This window comes from Ceratosolen solmsi, unplaced genomic scaffold (assembly GCF_000503995.2).
Source record: "Ceratosolen solmsi marchali unplaced genomic scaffold, CerSol_1.0 scaffold10, whole genome shotgun sequence".
In the NCBI taxonomy this organism is placed as follows: Eukaryota; Metazoa; Arthropoda; class Insecta; order Hymenoptera; family Agaonidae; genus Ceratosolen; species Ceratosolen solmsi.
The window spans coordinates 371,061-386,992 of NW_011948412.1; the positions used below are offsets into that span (position 1 = coordinate 371,061).

The 15,932-nt window shown below is 24.1% G+C and overlaps 1 protein-coding gene across 4 annotated transcripts in view; it reads left to right on the plus strand.

Annotated features, from left to right (window-relative positions):
- Positions 1-15,574, plus strand: part of LOC105365422 (Shaker cognate w) — a 48,683-nt gene extending 33,109 nt beyond the window's left edge. For 3 of the 4 annotated variants that reach the window (XM_011505507.1, XM_011504738.1, XM_011503963.1), the window contains exons 2-5: positions 3,281-3,685; positions 7,976-8,170; positions 9,997-10,990; positions 15,316-15,574. In XM_011505507.1, the coding sequence (XP_011503809.1) occupies positions 3,359-3,685; positions 7,976-8,170; positions 9,997-10,990; positions 15,316-15,380 (1,581 nt within the window). In that variant the 5' untranslated portion in view covers positions 3,281-3,358 and the 3' untranslated portion in view covers positions 15,381-15,574. Of the gene's footprint in view, positions 1-2,643; positions 2,658-3,280; positions 3,686-7,975; positions 8,171-9,996; positions 10,991-15,315 lie in introns of those variants that run through there. The other variant, XM_011505875.1, reaches the window with a different exon arrangement.
- Positions 15,575-15,932: the final 358 nt, after the last annotated feature.

The following is a 15,932-nucleotide window of genomic DNA, read 5'->3' on the forward strand; positions in this document are numbered from 1 at the left end:
CGATACTGCTTGACGTGTGGAAGTAGTCCTAGTACCGTATGCCGCTTATTAGTATTGCTGCTTACTTAGTTGATGGGAGCCGTGTGTTAGTGATCCGTAAGAACGTGCGTAATAGCATAGCTTACGTGTGTGGAGTCGACCTCAGTGCATTAATAGCACGTAAGAACGTGTTGAGGTCGATCCGTGTAGTAGCGTTGGTAGGCAATGAGCTTGGCTTTCGTTGAACTTGAGTCGATTTGTGCAGCGTTGGATAGCCGAATGAGCTTGGCTTTCGTTGAGCTGAGTCGATCTGTAGGACGGCGTTCCGATCTTGATGAATGTATGATTGAACTAGTAAGAGAGCGAGAGCGTCAAGCGCGCTTCCTTAAATATCCTAGCACAGGCTTGCGATTCCGGTGAATTCTGGATCACTCTTGTCATGCTGATTGTTAGAGTGACGTCACTAGAATCTAGCCTTGGAGAGTTCGTCGACCGTTGTTATTCGGAATTGTAATGTAATTTCGACTATTTGAGTAGTGAAGTTTCCCGATTTCGTAGAATCGTGTTTATGCCTCGGCGCGCAATGTTTCGACCTAAGCAGGTGTCTTTACCTCTCCCACTTTGTTTACCGCGTAAAATTGCTGCAATCAATAACAATGCTTAAATATATATTTGACTGTTTATTTAAACTTTTATAGTTATTATATTATTATTATTTTATTAAAATATATATTTTCAATTTTACATAAATTAAAAATATATATCTTATATATATGCTTAATATTTAAGCTAAAATAATTTTTAATTAACAAAAAAAAAATCTATTTAACTTTAAGATATTAAATTATAGATTAATCAATATTCTACATATTACATTTTTATGTGGAACTAATACTAATTTAATATTATTATTTTTTTCTCAATTTTCCTCAATTATATTATAAATTATGAAATTATTTAAATTAATTTTTTTCTTAAGAATGTTCTTATAGAAAAATAAACTTGTACTATTAATACCTTCAATTACTTATAACAGGAATTGCACATTAATTAGAAAAAACATATACTATTTCGGTATTATAAAGTCATAAAGTTAAAGCATATTCCACATTGACCTCTATCAACAATTATATACAAAAGAATAAAACGAGAAGTCCTCTAATAATGAATAACATATTTTATAATTTTTTTTAGAATAGTCAGTTTTTTATTAACATGTAATTATTTTGCATGAAAAAAATAACAATATCTGTTTTTAAATTATTTATAATAAACGGTGCTACAATATATATTAGCTATGTATTAAAAATGGTATATATATTAAATTCTATTTTATTTCCAAGTATAAATGTTATTATTTTTAGAAATTAGAATGTACCCTTATTTCGATTAATCTCACTAAATATAAAAACAACAAATTTTATACAATTCATAAAAAATTAGATCATTCTATCTATTTATATCTATTTATCATTTATATCTACATTTACATCTACATCTTCTATCTATATATCTATTTATAGATCTTTCAAACTATGTATAAAATACGTTGATTCAAAAGAATGACAGGTTAAACGAATGTTTTTATTGGAAAAATTAATAATTTGTAGAAAAATTTGAACATTGGTTTTTTAAAATAAAATATAATTTTAAATACAAAAAATTTTCTTAAAACATTACATAAATCATTAAACTTGAATGCAATTTTCATGCATTCTGATGAAGAGATACGATGACTTTGTCAAAGTGAATATTTTTATATATTAAGAACATAGTCATATATTATGTTGAGGTGATATGTTTGTAACTTTTGAGTTGTAATGTATATTGCCAATATTGATGTGCGTTCGTTGTAATTATATATTAAGGTATTCTTCTAACTTTTAAGTAAGCTTTGATTTTCAAGTATATGAAAATAGAAATACACTTTCCTAATAGAAACTTTAGGTACTTAATAGTTATTAAATCTAATTTCTCTTAATTTGGAATGCAATATTCATGAGTTACTAATTAGACTTTTTCAACATAAAAATAAGTTGTTCACTGAGAGAGAGAGAGAGAGAGAGAGAGAGAATGACAGATACATTAATATTGTTCTAAATTTATTTAAATTAGATAATTACTTTAATTTGATACGTTATGGATGAAATATAGATTTCTGTTCGATTTAACGCATGATTTATCCACATTAACTTTCGAAAATTGAAAACTGAGTAAAGTGGAAAAATATTCAATATTAATATTATTTTAATTATGTAAATTATGAAACGATCTAATATGTCTATTTACAAATATTTATATTCCTTATCCTTTCTATTTGTTAATATATATAAGTTTATACTACTAGATATTTTATTTAGTAGGTATTAAATGAAATACCAACTCTCACTTTATATTTTTATTTATTAATCGGTCATCACAAAAATGGGATGAAATCGTCTAGATCTTAGATATTTATGAGAAAATATTCATAAACTAAAATAATGTTTATATAGCAAGTAATATACGATAATTTCATTAAGTTAATAAGAATAAAAATGCATAAGTAAGTTATAATAAAAATATTATTATATGAAATAAGTTAGTCTATAAAAAAAAAATTATAGAAAATAACATTTTAGATTACTGGTTGATATTAGAATTTTGAATCATATATAATACATCAATAATAAATTGAAGTAAGTAAAAAAATATAACTCAGCTTATAATTTTTGCATATCATAAATATATAATCCAAGGCTATATATATTATTCAATATTTGAAAAAATTGTTTGTTCAACATATATAATTTGGAACATATAATTTCAACTGGTATTATTTTGAAATAGTCGCAATTTCTTTTAGATTATTTATAATAATAAATCTAATAGAAAACATGATTAATCAATACGAAATATAATAAATAAATGAGCAGTTCACATCACAAACATCATTGATTTATTTTAATGATACATTAATGTCTTATTTGAGTATTTATATACAAAGTAAATTTTATTATATCCAAATGTTTATACTTGAAACTTTAAATATAAAGTATAAATTTCTTTTATGTAATGTTATGATCTTTGATTTAAAATTTATTATTTTTTATATATACTAAATGTATTTTTTTCTATGCATTTAAATAAAATAATAATATATTTAACGATAAATTTAATGATACATTGATATATCCATTGAATATTTAGAAAGTATAAAGCATTGGAAGAGTAGTTGTAATGTTAGAGTCAACGATTAATCATAAATGAATAAGGGAATGAAATGGTAGAAAACTGTTCGGTTAATATTTTTATTTTTTAGATAAGCCAAAACGAATTTAATACATGCAGTCGGGTACAACAAATAGAACAACGGTAGCAGAGCTACAAGGCTTAAAAAATGAATCTTATCAATATGGACGCGGAAAATCGCGTAGTATTAAATGTTGGTGGCATCAGACACGAGACATACAAAGCCACATTAAAGAAGATTCCCGCGACCCGTCTCTCACGTTTGACCGAGGCTCTTGCAAACTACGATCCGATCCTCAACGAGTATTTCTTTGATCGGCATCCGGGTGTTTTTGCTCAGGTACTTAATTACTATCGTACAGGCAAACTGCATTATCCTACAGATGTGTGCGGGCCACTTTTCGAAGAGGAACTTGACTTTTGGGGTCTCGATTCAAATCAGGTTGAACCTTGCTGTTGGATGACCTATACCCAGGTACATTAAAGATTTACATCTATTTTACAATTAATTTAATTGTTTATTATATTAATTAACAGTTGCTTTTCCTCATTTGAGTTAAATTTTATTAATAATTTATATTATCTTTATTTATTACAATTCATTATTTATAACAGTATATATTATATTTTCAATAATTTAGTAAAATTCTTTGTGATAAATAAAAATGCTTCCTTATATTCATATTTCGTGTTTATAACATAAGATTTTAAAACAATTTTCATAAATAATATATATATAATATTTCTATGTTTACAGATATAATAGATATAACATATATTGTAAATTATATCGTAATGATATTAATTTTAATATATAATACTAAATATTTCTATTTTATTTTATTATAAAAAGAAAATAAATCGTTGATATCAAATATAGTTCTCTATGTCAGAATACATCAAAGGTTTCAATTATTTAGAGACGAAGAGCGATTATATTAAACAGCCCTGTTTCATTTTCATTTCAATGTAAAAACAATTTTATAGTTTATAGAAATTATGTATTATAAAGAAATTAATATATCGTTTAAATATGTTTTATTTATAATATTCAGTATATTTTAAAACACTAATTAATTCATGCAACATTCTTGAAATGTAGAGGAAACTAAATATAAAAATGAAAATTTCAAAATAAATATTAAATTGATAAATATATTAATTGCCCTTTTCTCAATACTTGTTTAATTATCTAGTTCATTATTTTGATAAGAATAAAAGATATTGATACAATAATTTCATGAATACTGATTATAATTGAAACTGTCTCGCTACTACTGTCAGTTTTTTATAAATATTTGGCTCGCTTTATTTAATTTCCATCGAATTATTATATTCTACCGATAAGTATCAATTTATGAATATTTAATAAAAGTTATAATTATAATAATTTTTGCTTTAATGAATTTGAATAAAATTTTCCATATTATCATCTTATTGCCAAATTAAGAATTTATTTGTCAATAACAATAATTAATTATTTACTAATATATTATTACAATGATATACCGGTTGATATGCATATAGTGTTCACTATAAAGATGGATAAAAAGAAAGGGGAGATAATAAGATATTCCATTAAGAGTATAAAAATTCAAAAACGAAAATATTTCAGCCTTTTACTCAAAACTTTAAACTTTAAAAAATGAAGTAGTTGCTTATTGGTTGATTCATCAACTTGGTTGCTTATCTACGCTGAATATGAATGCGATAACTTATAATTATTTTGACAGAAAATATACTGGAACACTATCATTTTGCCACTTTTTATTTTAATGGGAAGATATCAAGTTATATGATTGAGATTACTTCTAGAAATATAACAAATCTATAATTATAGACCATTTTACATACTTATAATACAATTGCATATATATTATCCTATCAAATATCTTTATTTTATAAAGTACAGAGTAGGGAGCACATATGTTACTTATTTAAAATTTAAACCAGGATTATAACACAAGTAAAATTATTCTTTAATATTTTGAGAATTATTTCAACTCAATTTTTACTCTTTTAATTAATTATTTTATTTGAATTATTTGTTAACGGATAATTATTTAATTATGTATAAAAATATTAGAGAATATAGATATCTATAAAATACAAATACAGAAACTAATTGTGGCACTAAGTATCATTTTATCATTTTATAAAAATAATTTTATCATTTTTATTTAATCTATATTGTAAATTTTATTCTTATATGCCAATTAATAATTCAAACCATAAATCACAAAGTCATACTTATTCTTTTTTTCATAGAAATTTCTCGTAGTTTTTGTTAACACATTTCATTCAAGTAATTAAGTAACTTAATATCAAACTTAATATTATGTTAAAATTGCTTTTAACAGTATGCAAAACTATTTCATGCTCTTGTAAAACTTTAGTTTTTGATAAAAATATAACAATAGCGTATTTAATGAGATAAAATATCTTTACTATAGATTAGAAGAATAGATATAAGAAAGTATATATTTAAATAAAGATGAAAAAATATGCTTCTTTTATATATTATACTTACGGATAAACTCTTTAAAAATATATATTATATCCAAATTTTTATTTTGGGCACATCGATCTTCAGGGAACTAAAATGTATCAACACTATTCTTTTTTTCTCTTCAACTATAATTTTTTTTAGACAACCATATCTTAATCTCAATGTGTAAATTACATCAATCATGATTGGTAAGCTTTCAGACCTTCTTTTAATTATTTAATCTGTCTCGGGCTGCAATGAATTGAATTAAGATTTAAAGCAAAAAAGTTAACAATTATCAGATAGTTGATCCATAAAGTAAATTAAGTAAATTTTTACTTAACACAATATCTGTGGTTACAAAAAGTGGTATTCTCTTATCGTATCAGTTTTAATCATACTTTTAAATTTTTTAATTTTCTGTGATTCATTTCTGACTCAACTGATTCGGTGATGCACACACCCTATTCACATACCGACTACATATTATGGTAAAACATATTATCCAGAAATGTTAGATTAATTTACTTTTATCGTTTATTTAATTTCTCTTTAAAAAATAAAATTATAAATTGTATAATAACTCCCATATATAAGTGAAATGTATATTATATTGAATTATTTTTACCACATTTTCATTTTTTTATTTCTGACAAATATTCTATATTTAGTCACTACTATTTCTAAATTTATATGCAAACTAATAATTGTAAGATATAAAATATATATATACATATTTGCATGCGCGCCTTCTAAGTGTGTGTCTGTGCATGCCTGCGTGTATATTTATTTAAAAATAAATTAGCCGATTTAAAATTTTAAATATATTTGATTCTTATAAATTATGATATTAATAAAAATAATAATAATCTAGAAATTGCATTATATTATTATTAATATTTATATAACAAATTCATTTTATTTAATATTAAAATTTACTATCGATGTACTTTTCTTTTCAAAGGTAACTGAAAATAAATTTCGGATAAAGTTGTACACATATTAATCGCGAAGGACTTACTACTCTTATAATAGGGCATTATATTACGCTTGTCATAAACGATGCTTAAATAAGACTACTTACTAGTTATAAGTATATTATATCGTTCTAAATTACAAAGATAGATGCAATAATTAAATTATATTAAATTAAAATATGAGATAAAATTTTAAAAAGTATAAAATAGATACAATTTGTAAAATAATAAAAATCTTTCAATTTAGTTTAGCTTAAAGTGTACTATGGTGTAATATATTTTTATTTCAATTAATTTGCATAGTCTTATGTTGAATTACAATCTTAATAAGTAATTTATCATAGCGCAAATATAACATTATTTTCATTGAGCAGGTTGTATAATCAATTTGCGATAATGAAAAATATATTAATTTTTTTTGAAAAATATTTTTCAAATTAAATCGTGCAAGACTAAAATACAGGTAAAATGTAACATAATGTGTAGACACATATCAATACTATTAGTAAATGTACATATGCATTTATATATAGGATTTCCAAAAATATGAAAAGAACCTATTTTCACTGTTATACTTTTTTTTTATATTTTACATTATTTTCTTGTTTTCTATTTTAAACATTTTCTTTTAAAAACAATTTATAATTTTAGTAAGATAGAAATTACTACTAGTAAAATTAACTAGTTTTAATAAAAATTAAAATCAATTTTTTATAAAAAATTGGTTATTATTTATATCTGTGCAAATTTAGATAAGTTTGACATATTTTTTATAAATGTTATACACTAAAACTTAAAAATATATTGAGATATTCAACAATAAACACGTAACGGAAGTTCTTATAATTGAAATAATAATTGGCATTAAATAATATATTTTGCTACTTATTAAAGGGACTTTTATAAATAAATTTGTTAGCATATAGTGGCTATTATAACAAAAAGATAATAAATTTTAAAATATTGCAAGAGTTTATCTAGAATTTCATACATATTTTTGTGATTCTACAAATAGAAAAAATGATGAGAAAATAAACTATTTATTTTCAATTTTTAATAATAGATTAATTATTATTCTTTAACAAATACAGATTAACAGTAAAACATATTTTTCACATAAATTTACTTTATATATAACTGAATTTGTTGTGCTAAATTACAGTGTGTTGATTAAAAAAAAAAAAAACTGATTTTGCAAGAAATTAATTACTAGAGTTACTACGCTAATTACTATAGTTAAAATAATATGGTAATTAGTTATTCTTCTACTTTATTTCTTTTGACTAATTCACGAGTGCAGCATCGTGACACACAAGAGACGCTAACCGTCCTGGACAGATTGGATCTTGACACTGAAAAACCGAGCGATGAAGAACTTGCACGGAAATTTGGCTTCGAAGAGGCTTACTACAAGAACCAGCTTACTTGGTGGCAGAAGCTCAAACCAAAAATGTGGTCTCTTTTTGATGAACCATACTCCTCCAATGCTGCCAAGGTCGGTACCAACGTCTAATGTGAGAACAGCTCCTAAAGCAAAGGTCGATCGCGAAATGATCATGATTAATAAGGTCGAAGCTATTACTTTAATCAAGCAGCATCTTGTGTAAAAATATCAGAAATTTTTTCATTTAGGTTCATTCTATTTATAATGTATAATATTTAATTAATTTACACTGCTTATCACATCACTTATCCAAAGTAGTACTGTTAGACAAAATGGTTTATGTGACAATAGATTAAGCTTGCCTTATAAATATTTTTTTCAATACTTTTTATAAATAGAAGAAATTGCATTTGATTTTTTATTTCAGTCACTAATTATGTTCTGCATGTATACGTTCAAAAACATATATATTGTATAAGATTATTCAAATAAATCTAAGTGTCCTTTTATGTATTTAATTAATTCAGTGAAGTATAAGGGGAAAAATTTATGAAATTAATATAAAAATAAAATATTAAATACATCTGTAATATAATTGTACAAATATTGTATATTTATAATGAGTATATTACAAAAAATTATAAAAATTACTAAATAACCCTAAAAATGAAAAAAATCTTTAAATCAAAATATATATAATAATAAACACTAGTTTGAGCATATTTTAACAAATTAAAAAAAAAATTTTTTAATTTGAATCTATTAAATGTGTATATATATATATTAATCATATATTAATATATATAATTTAAAGCCAGAGAATGTTGTTTAAATTTTAAATCTCAAACAATTACTATTATACATAAAAATACTAATATTAATTTATAAATAATTTAATAAGGAACACGATTTCTTTAATTTTCATAAACTCCAAGTCTTTCTTACATTGTTGTTTTGAATATCGGAGGCGAAATTAATTCATTGTATAATATTTTTCTTTTTAGAAATTTCTATATTTAAAGTTGAATAAGCTAAAATTATCAATTATATATATTATGAAAAAAGATGAAGCTTTATATTTTTTATTTTAAAGTATTATATTTTTATTCTTATTGAATTAAAATTATTTAATAATATTTTAAAAAATGGTTGCACTTTTAATTTATTTATGAACCGTATAAATTGTATATTTATTAAGCTATGATCATATTAATTCATATTTATACATATAAGAATTCTTCGTATAATTAAATTTTTTTTGCTTATTTCTGCCAAATTAGATTCAAATTAAATATAATCTTATAATAAATATTAATAAATGTACAAGTATCCAGGGTAGAATAATCATATAAAATTTAAATAATTACTAGAAGATAAAGAATTTAAAATATAGATTTAAAACTAATTCAGCACAGTATATATTTATTAGTAACAGTATATACCATATTTTTTTATTTTTAATTTGACATTAATGTATATTGATTTCACTTACCTTATTATGTAATACTTAACATTCAAGTCTCATAAACAAACATACTTATTTAAATAGTAAATTTTAAGTTAAATTGAAAAACAATATTATTTATTATTACAAAGTTTTAAAAATTTCATTGTACAACATTTATATATTTTTTAATATATAAATTGTTGTTATAATAAATATGTTGTATAAAATGTGTTTTCAAAATAAATTATTTTAAAGAAATAAAAAGTTTTTATTATTCATAATAAAATTAATTCAGATTGAATAAATGATATAATTATCCCCTGCTAGCATGTGGGCTCTTATTTCTGTATGAACTTATTTATTTAACTTTATTTGCCTTATTTATTTAACTAATATATCTTATGTATATAGAAAAATTCGATTAATCTGTGCTCTCGTTGCGATTGGATTTGACTTCATGACATTATTGGGTTGATGTTTGGGCTTTCAGATAATTGGTGTAATCTCGGTATTTTTCATCTGCGTATCAATCCTGTCATTTTGCTTGAAGACTCATCCAGACATGCGAGTGCCGGTAATCGTAAACAAAACCGTATATGCAAGTAATGGTACATCCTGGGTTCTGGACAAGACTCACACCAATGCTCATGATGCCTTTTTCTATATCGAATGCGTTTGCAATGCTTGGTTTAGTTTGGAGTTCCTCATTCGTATCACTGCTAGTCCAAATCGCTGTGAATTTATTAAGAGCTCAGTGAATCTTATAGACATGATTGCGACATTAAGTTTCTACATCGACTTGGCGCTGCAAAGGTTCGCATCTCACTTGGAAAATGCTGATATTCTTGAATTTTTCAGTATAATTCGCATTATGCGATTATTCAAGTTGACAAGGCATTCGTCTGGCTTGAAAATTCTTATCCAGACATTCCGTGCCTCGGCCAAGGAACTGACCTTACTGGTCTTTTTCCTAGTCCTCGGCATCGTCATCTTCGCGAGTCTGGTTTATTACGCCGAGCGCATTCAATACAACCCCAAGAATGACTTCAAAAGCATACCACTGGGTCTATGGTGGGCCCTAGTCACGATGACCACGGTCGGCTATGGCGATATGGTGCCCAAGACCTACGTAGGCATGTTTGTAGGCGCTCTTTGCGCTCTCGCCGGTGTACTTACAATCGCCCTGCCGGTGCCCGTGATCGTCAGCAACTTTGCGATGTATTACAGTCACACGCAGGCGCGAGCCAAGCTCCCGAAGAAGAGGCGTCGAGTACTTCCCGTGGAGCAACCTCGGGTTCGAGTACCCGGGGTGTCGGGGACCGGCAGTGGCCCAGGATCCGGTTTATCCGGACCAGGTCATCCACCGCCGGTCACCGGCCACTGTCAGGCCATCAACACTGATACTGGAATGACTATAACTAAGCATCAACGATCTAATGCACTGAAACCCAACCATCCCAAGGATCTCTTTGCAACTAAACCGGGTAAGTTTTGTTCTTTATATATAAACCATTTAACTGCAGACTCATAAACTACTATCTATTATTTCACAAATATTTAATCGACTCATTTCAGTCAAATTTAAAAACTTTTAGTATAGAAGTAAAGTAAAAACAAGCTCATTTTTATTATTTCAACTTGTAAGTTTTAATTCATAATACACAAATCTTTCACAATGTTATAATGTCAACTCTACAACAAAGAAAATTCATAGAAATATAACTAAAAATAAAGCTTTAACATGGATCTATTACCGAATAATAAAATGCTATAGTTATTTATTATTAATATAAATATATACTATATATTAATATAAAAATATAAAATCCTATAATAAAATACGATTTTTAATAGTTAGACTCTAAAAATAATATTGGAATGCAATAATAAAAATAAAAATAAATTATGTATCTACTAGTACATTGTAACAAAAAATTGGTAATTACGAAATTATATTTAACAATAATAACTTTCAACTTTTCTTTTAAACCATTAGTAAAAGAAATTTTGAATCTTTTCTTGCAAACATTATCGAAATACTAATATATGTAAAATTAATATTCCATAAATGTGTTGTAATCATCAAGTAAAACTATATAATCTTATTACATATTTCTTATGAAATACATTTATTGACATATTTTTAAAAAATTTATAATTCTAATCTCTCTCATATAAATAAAATGGATTATATTTAATTTCGTCGAAATATAATTGCCTCGAAATTTAGGTATTTATTAAGATTTCTTGTTAATCATTTTCTATAATTCTTATAATTGTATTAATATATAATCATACAGTAAATGTGTGGTTTTAAAATTGAATAATTTAGATTTGGTCAAAATTGTGACAAAATAAAAGATGATTTGATCCATATCATTTATGTAATAAAAAAATATTATTTAATTTTTTGCACATGCATAATAGGGTTTTCTTAAAGGTGCATAACACAATTAAAACAAAACTGATGAGCTTATAAATTATTTTTCATAAAATTTTTATATCTTGCTCAGAACATATAAAATATATATTATTAAACAATCTATAACAATCTATAACAAAATATAGTTTTTTCATTACGTAAATTTAATACAAAAAATATAGTCTTTTCATTACGTAAATTTAGTAAAAGAAAATTCAAAAATAAAAATATAATTTTGATTTTCAATATTTAAATACATTTATGTCTTAATGTAGAATATATTTAAAGTTTCAAGATTTTAATAAATATGAATAATCAAAACACAATTAAATTATTTCTTTCATGAGCCTTGGAACAAAGACAAAATTGATATAGTTTTCATTAAATTGACATTCAATTGTAATCATTTATTTCGAAGAATAGCTTATACATTCCTTTAAATACAAATACTCTAGTTTGCACTACTCTTTAATAATTGCATATGTATAAAATTGCACTATATATTTACAAAAAATTTAATGTTAATATATATATATATATATTAGATTTTAATAAGAGTTAACAGCATTAAGAACATTTTTCTTCATCATAAATTAAAATATTCATTTTAACGTGAAAATGAATATAGCTTATACAATTCAATATTTATTAATAAACATTATAATAAAATTATGAAATCTTAAAAATGTTTAGATCTATATTTAAAGTAATCTTTAATGTGAACAACTTTACATAGTATATATATTTAAATTTATAGTTTTATTTTAATCCCGTTTATGTACTTATCTGTATATTTATTTTTATATTTATTTTATATTTTATATTTTTATATTTGATTCTATAAAAGTAGATCAGATAAATAATTGTTCATGTATAAAAAAAATTCTAATAACTTTTACGAAAGTACGATAAAACCACAAATCAAGAGCAAATAAATATATATGTAATGAAAGAGAATCGATAATGAATTAAAATTACATATATAACTTTCACCCATGATGAATTTATAAATTTTATTCTTCTTACAAGCCTACATTCATGTTTATGAAAAGTTTTATACTATATTTTTTTGTATATAAAAGAATGATATTTTTGTATAAAACTTATATAACTAATAACGAATTTGAATTTAATTCAAATTTAAATTAAAAATGTTTTTTATAATTTTTTTAATCTATTGATATTTGAAATCAGTTGCAAAACTTGATAACTGGTTATCTTGATTAATTTTCAAAATAAATATTTGTATTTTTTAAATTAAATATTTAAATCTTATTTAAATTTAAATAAGAATACATAACATAAATTTAATAAAATAATGACTTGTAAAATTTATTATAATATATATAATTAGAGTGACATGCTTAAATTGAAATAAAATCTAATATTATTAAATAAATTGTATGATGTATATAAGATTTATTTTATTATTTAAATTTAATAGAACTACTTAATACTTTATTGAGTATTTTGTTGAAACAAATTAATATTTCTAAGATACTTTATAATTATTTTATACTATTATATGGTTAAAATCAAAACTAATTACAAACACACTTTTTAAAATCAAATCTGAATGAGCTCTCTGTATTATAATTTGCACAATGTCTCGATCTGTGTAGGTGCATTATTTTAAAAAGCAAAGACTATAAACTTGATGGAATCCACATCATTATTCTGAAAGCAGATTTTTCTCTGCAAAGATAAATCATCTGTCGTAGGGTGAGCGGTTTACACATGAAGTAACGGTAATGCTGCTCCTGAGGCTGACTCAAACATCGTTATCTGTTTACACGGCCAGATCGACCATGATGCTACAAAAATTTCCACCACTACAACATCGATTGCACTCGAGCAACGAAGTCAATTTGAAACATGAAATGCGAAGAAGCACTGTGGCAAGTTGTTTCTACCGTCTAAACATGACGAGCTTTTTCTTCGTATACAACACCGAAGCAAAGCTATCCATTTAAAAATCAAACAATAGAATTCGAATAAGCAAGAGCAATAAAAACGGAGAAAATCGGCAGAAATAAGTTTAGCAGGAAGACCATGGGAGAGCAAATTAATTAGCTATCATAAATTGAAATGCATACTTTCTCTAACCATAATGTGAGCTTCTAGTTGGGTAATTACTCAAGAATTCGAACTTAGAAAAACGGACATTGTACGTCTGCATTTAACTTACTGGTCACTCCATTGGTTATTTATCTATCTTCTTAATAGAAAATTATAAAAAATAGTAGGAAAATTGAAGATAAGTTATAGATCTATAAAAAAAAATAATAACCCTAGTAAAAAATATTGATACATAAAATTAATTTAAAAAAAAAACAATTTTATACGGCAGTACTAAGAACAAACCTTTTTACTTTGAAAAATTAAAAATTAGACTTACAAATAAGAAAATTTTAAATGATTAATTTATATACAAATGTACGCACACGTGCATGTGTGTATATGTATATTCAAATATAGATAAAATTATATAAGATGAAGATAGCAAAATTCAATAAATATCATTTATTGCGATTCATAATCTATAACAACCGAATAAAACTTCAACCAAATTTTAATCTACTAGAAATAATATGAATTTTCAATTATTAATACCTTATCTAACAAAATATAGATGATAATAATACATATGTATGATGATGATGCCTCAACGTTCATTCATTCTATTCGATAGAAAGCGAAAGAAAATTATGAAATTTTCACAAATTGCTAAAATGACCTTGAAAGAACTACGAACAGTTTCTTAAATATAAAATATAGTGACAAAACTTTCTTGAAACGTTTAAAAAAATAAAATAAAATAAATGTTAAATAGTATATATATATATATAATATTTCTACAACAAAATTTGTAATTAGTTTGTGTATATGATTGTATGTATATGATTGTATTTACAGCATTGTATGCATGAGTGAATGTGCGCGTGTATTGCATAAAACAATTAATAATAAAATTTTAATAATAAAATTACAAATTGTGTTTATATAATTAAATTATGAAATTTTTCAAAAAAAATATTTTTAAAAGTAATATAAAAGTAAAATTTAATGTTTTAAAATAATTAAATATTTTAATAAGTTCTCTAAAAAAATTACTTTAAATCTAGTTACTTCTAGGAAAAAGAAATTAATATTTTTAATTATTTATTTTAAAAAATTAATAAAAAAATTGAGTATTAATATGAAACATTGTGATAATTTTTCGTATATATGATTACAGTATGGTTAAATCATTGAAGATTAAATATGAAATACAGTCAAATTTACTTACCTAAATTTCTGTTTTTAAAGTGATAAACTATTTGTCTCTATAAATATTAACCTTGCTAACACACCTTTCATTGTTTTTCTTTACTACATATGTTACAGACGAAGATCGGAAAAGCACAAATTTGCGGACTAACGGGACCAAAACAGCTGCAAGTATGGGTTAATCAATACTAAAAAAACACGCATCTGTGAGTAAACGCCTATGCTACAAAGGATGAGAAAATTATTGTTTATTGTTTCAATACTTAAACAAGTGCTCAGCAGATAAATGCAAATTTGTATGTAGAAAACTATCGTCACCCCAAGGATAACAATTGAGAATTTCAAGAATTAATATCATAAAAATAAATCCTAGTTTATGACGTCATACTGAGAAAGATTACGAATGAAGAAAAGACAGAAGAAAGAAAGAGGGAGAGAGAAAAAAAAACATAGTCTGAATAATTTCATAATGTTCAATAATATTATTAATATTATTGTATTATAAAATATTAATCAGTTCTTTAATAATATTCAACTTTCGAATTCTTCTATATCTCTTATTCGCTTTCTCCCTTTATCGTCTCTTCTTTCTTTTTTACTTGAAAATATATAGGCTATATATATAATTTTTTCTCTTACACGCCCAAGAATGAATAAGTGAACAAATAATACATTTGATAATTTCCAATTTTCTAAACTGAAAATTTGAAAAATAAAATTGCAGTTTTTGTCTT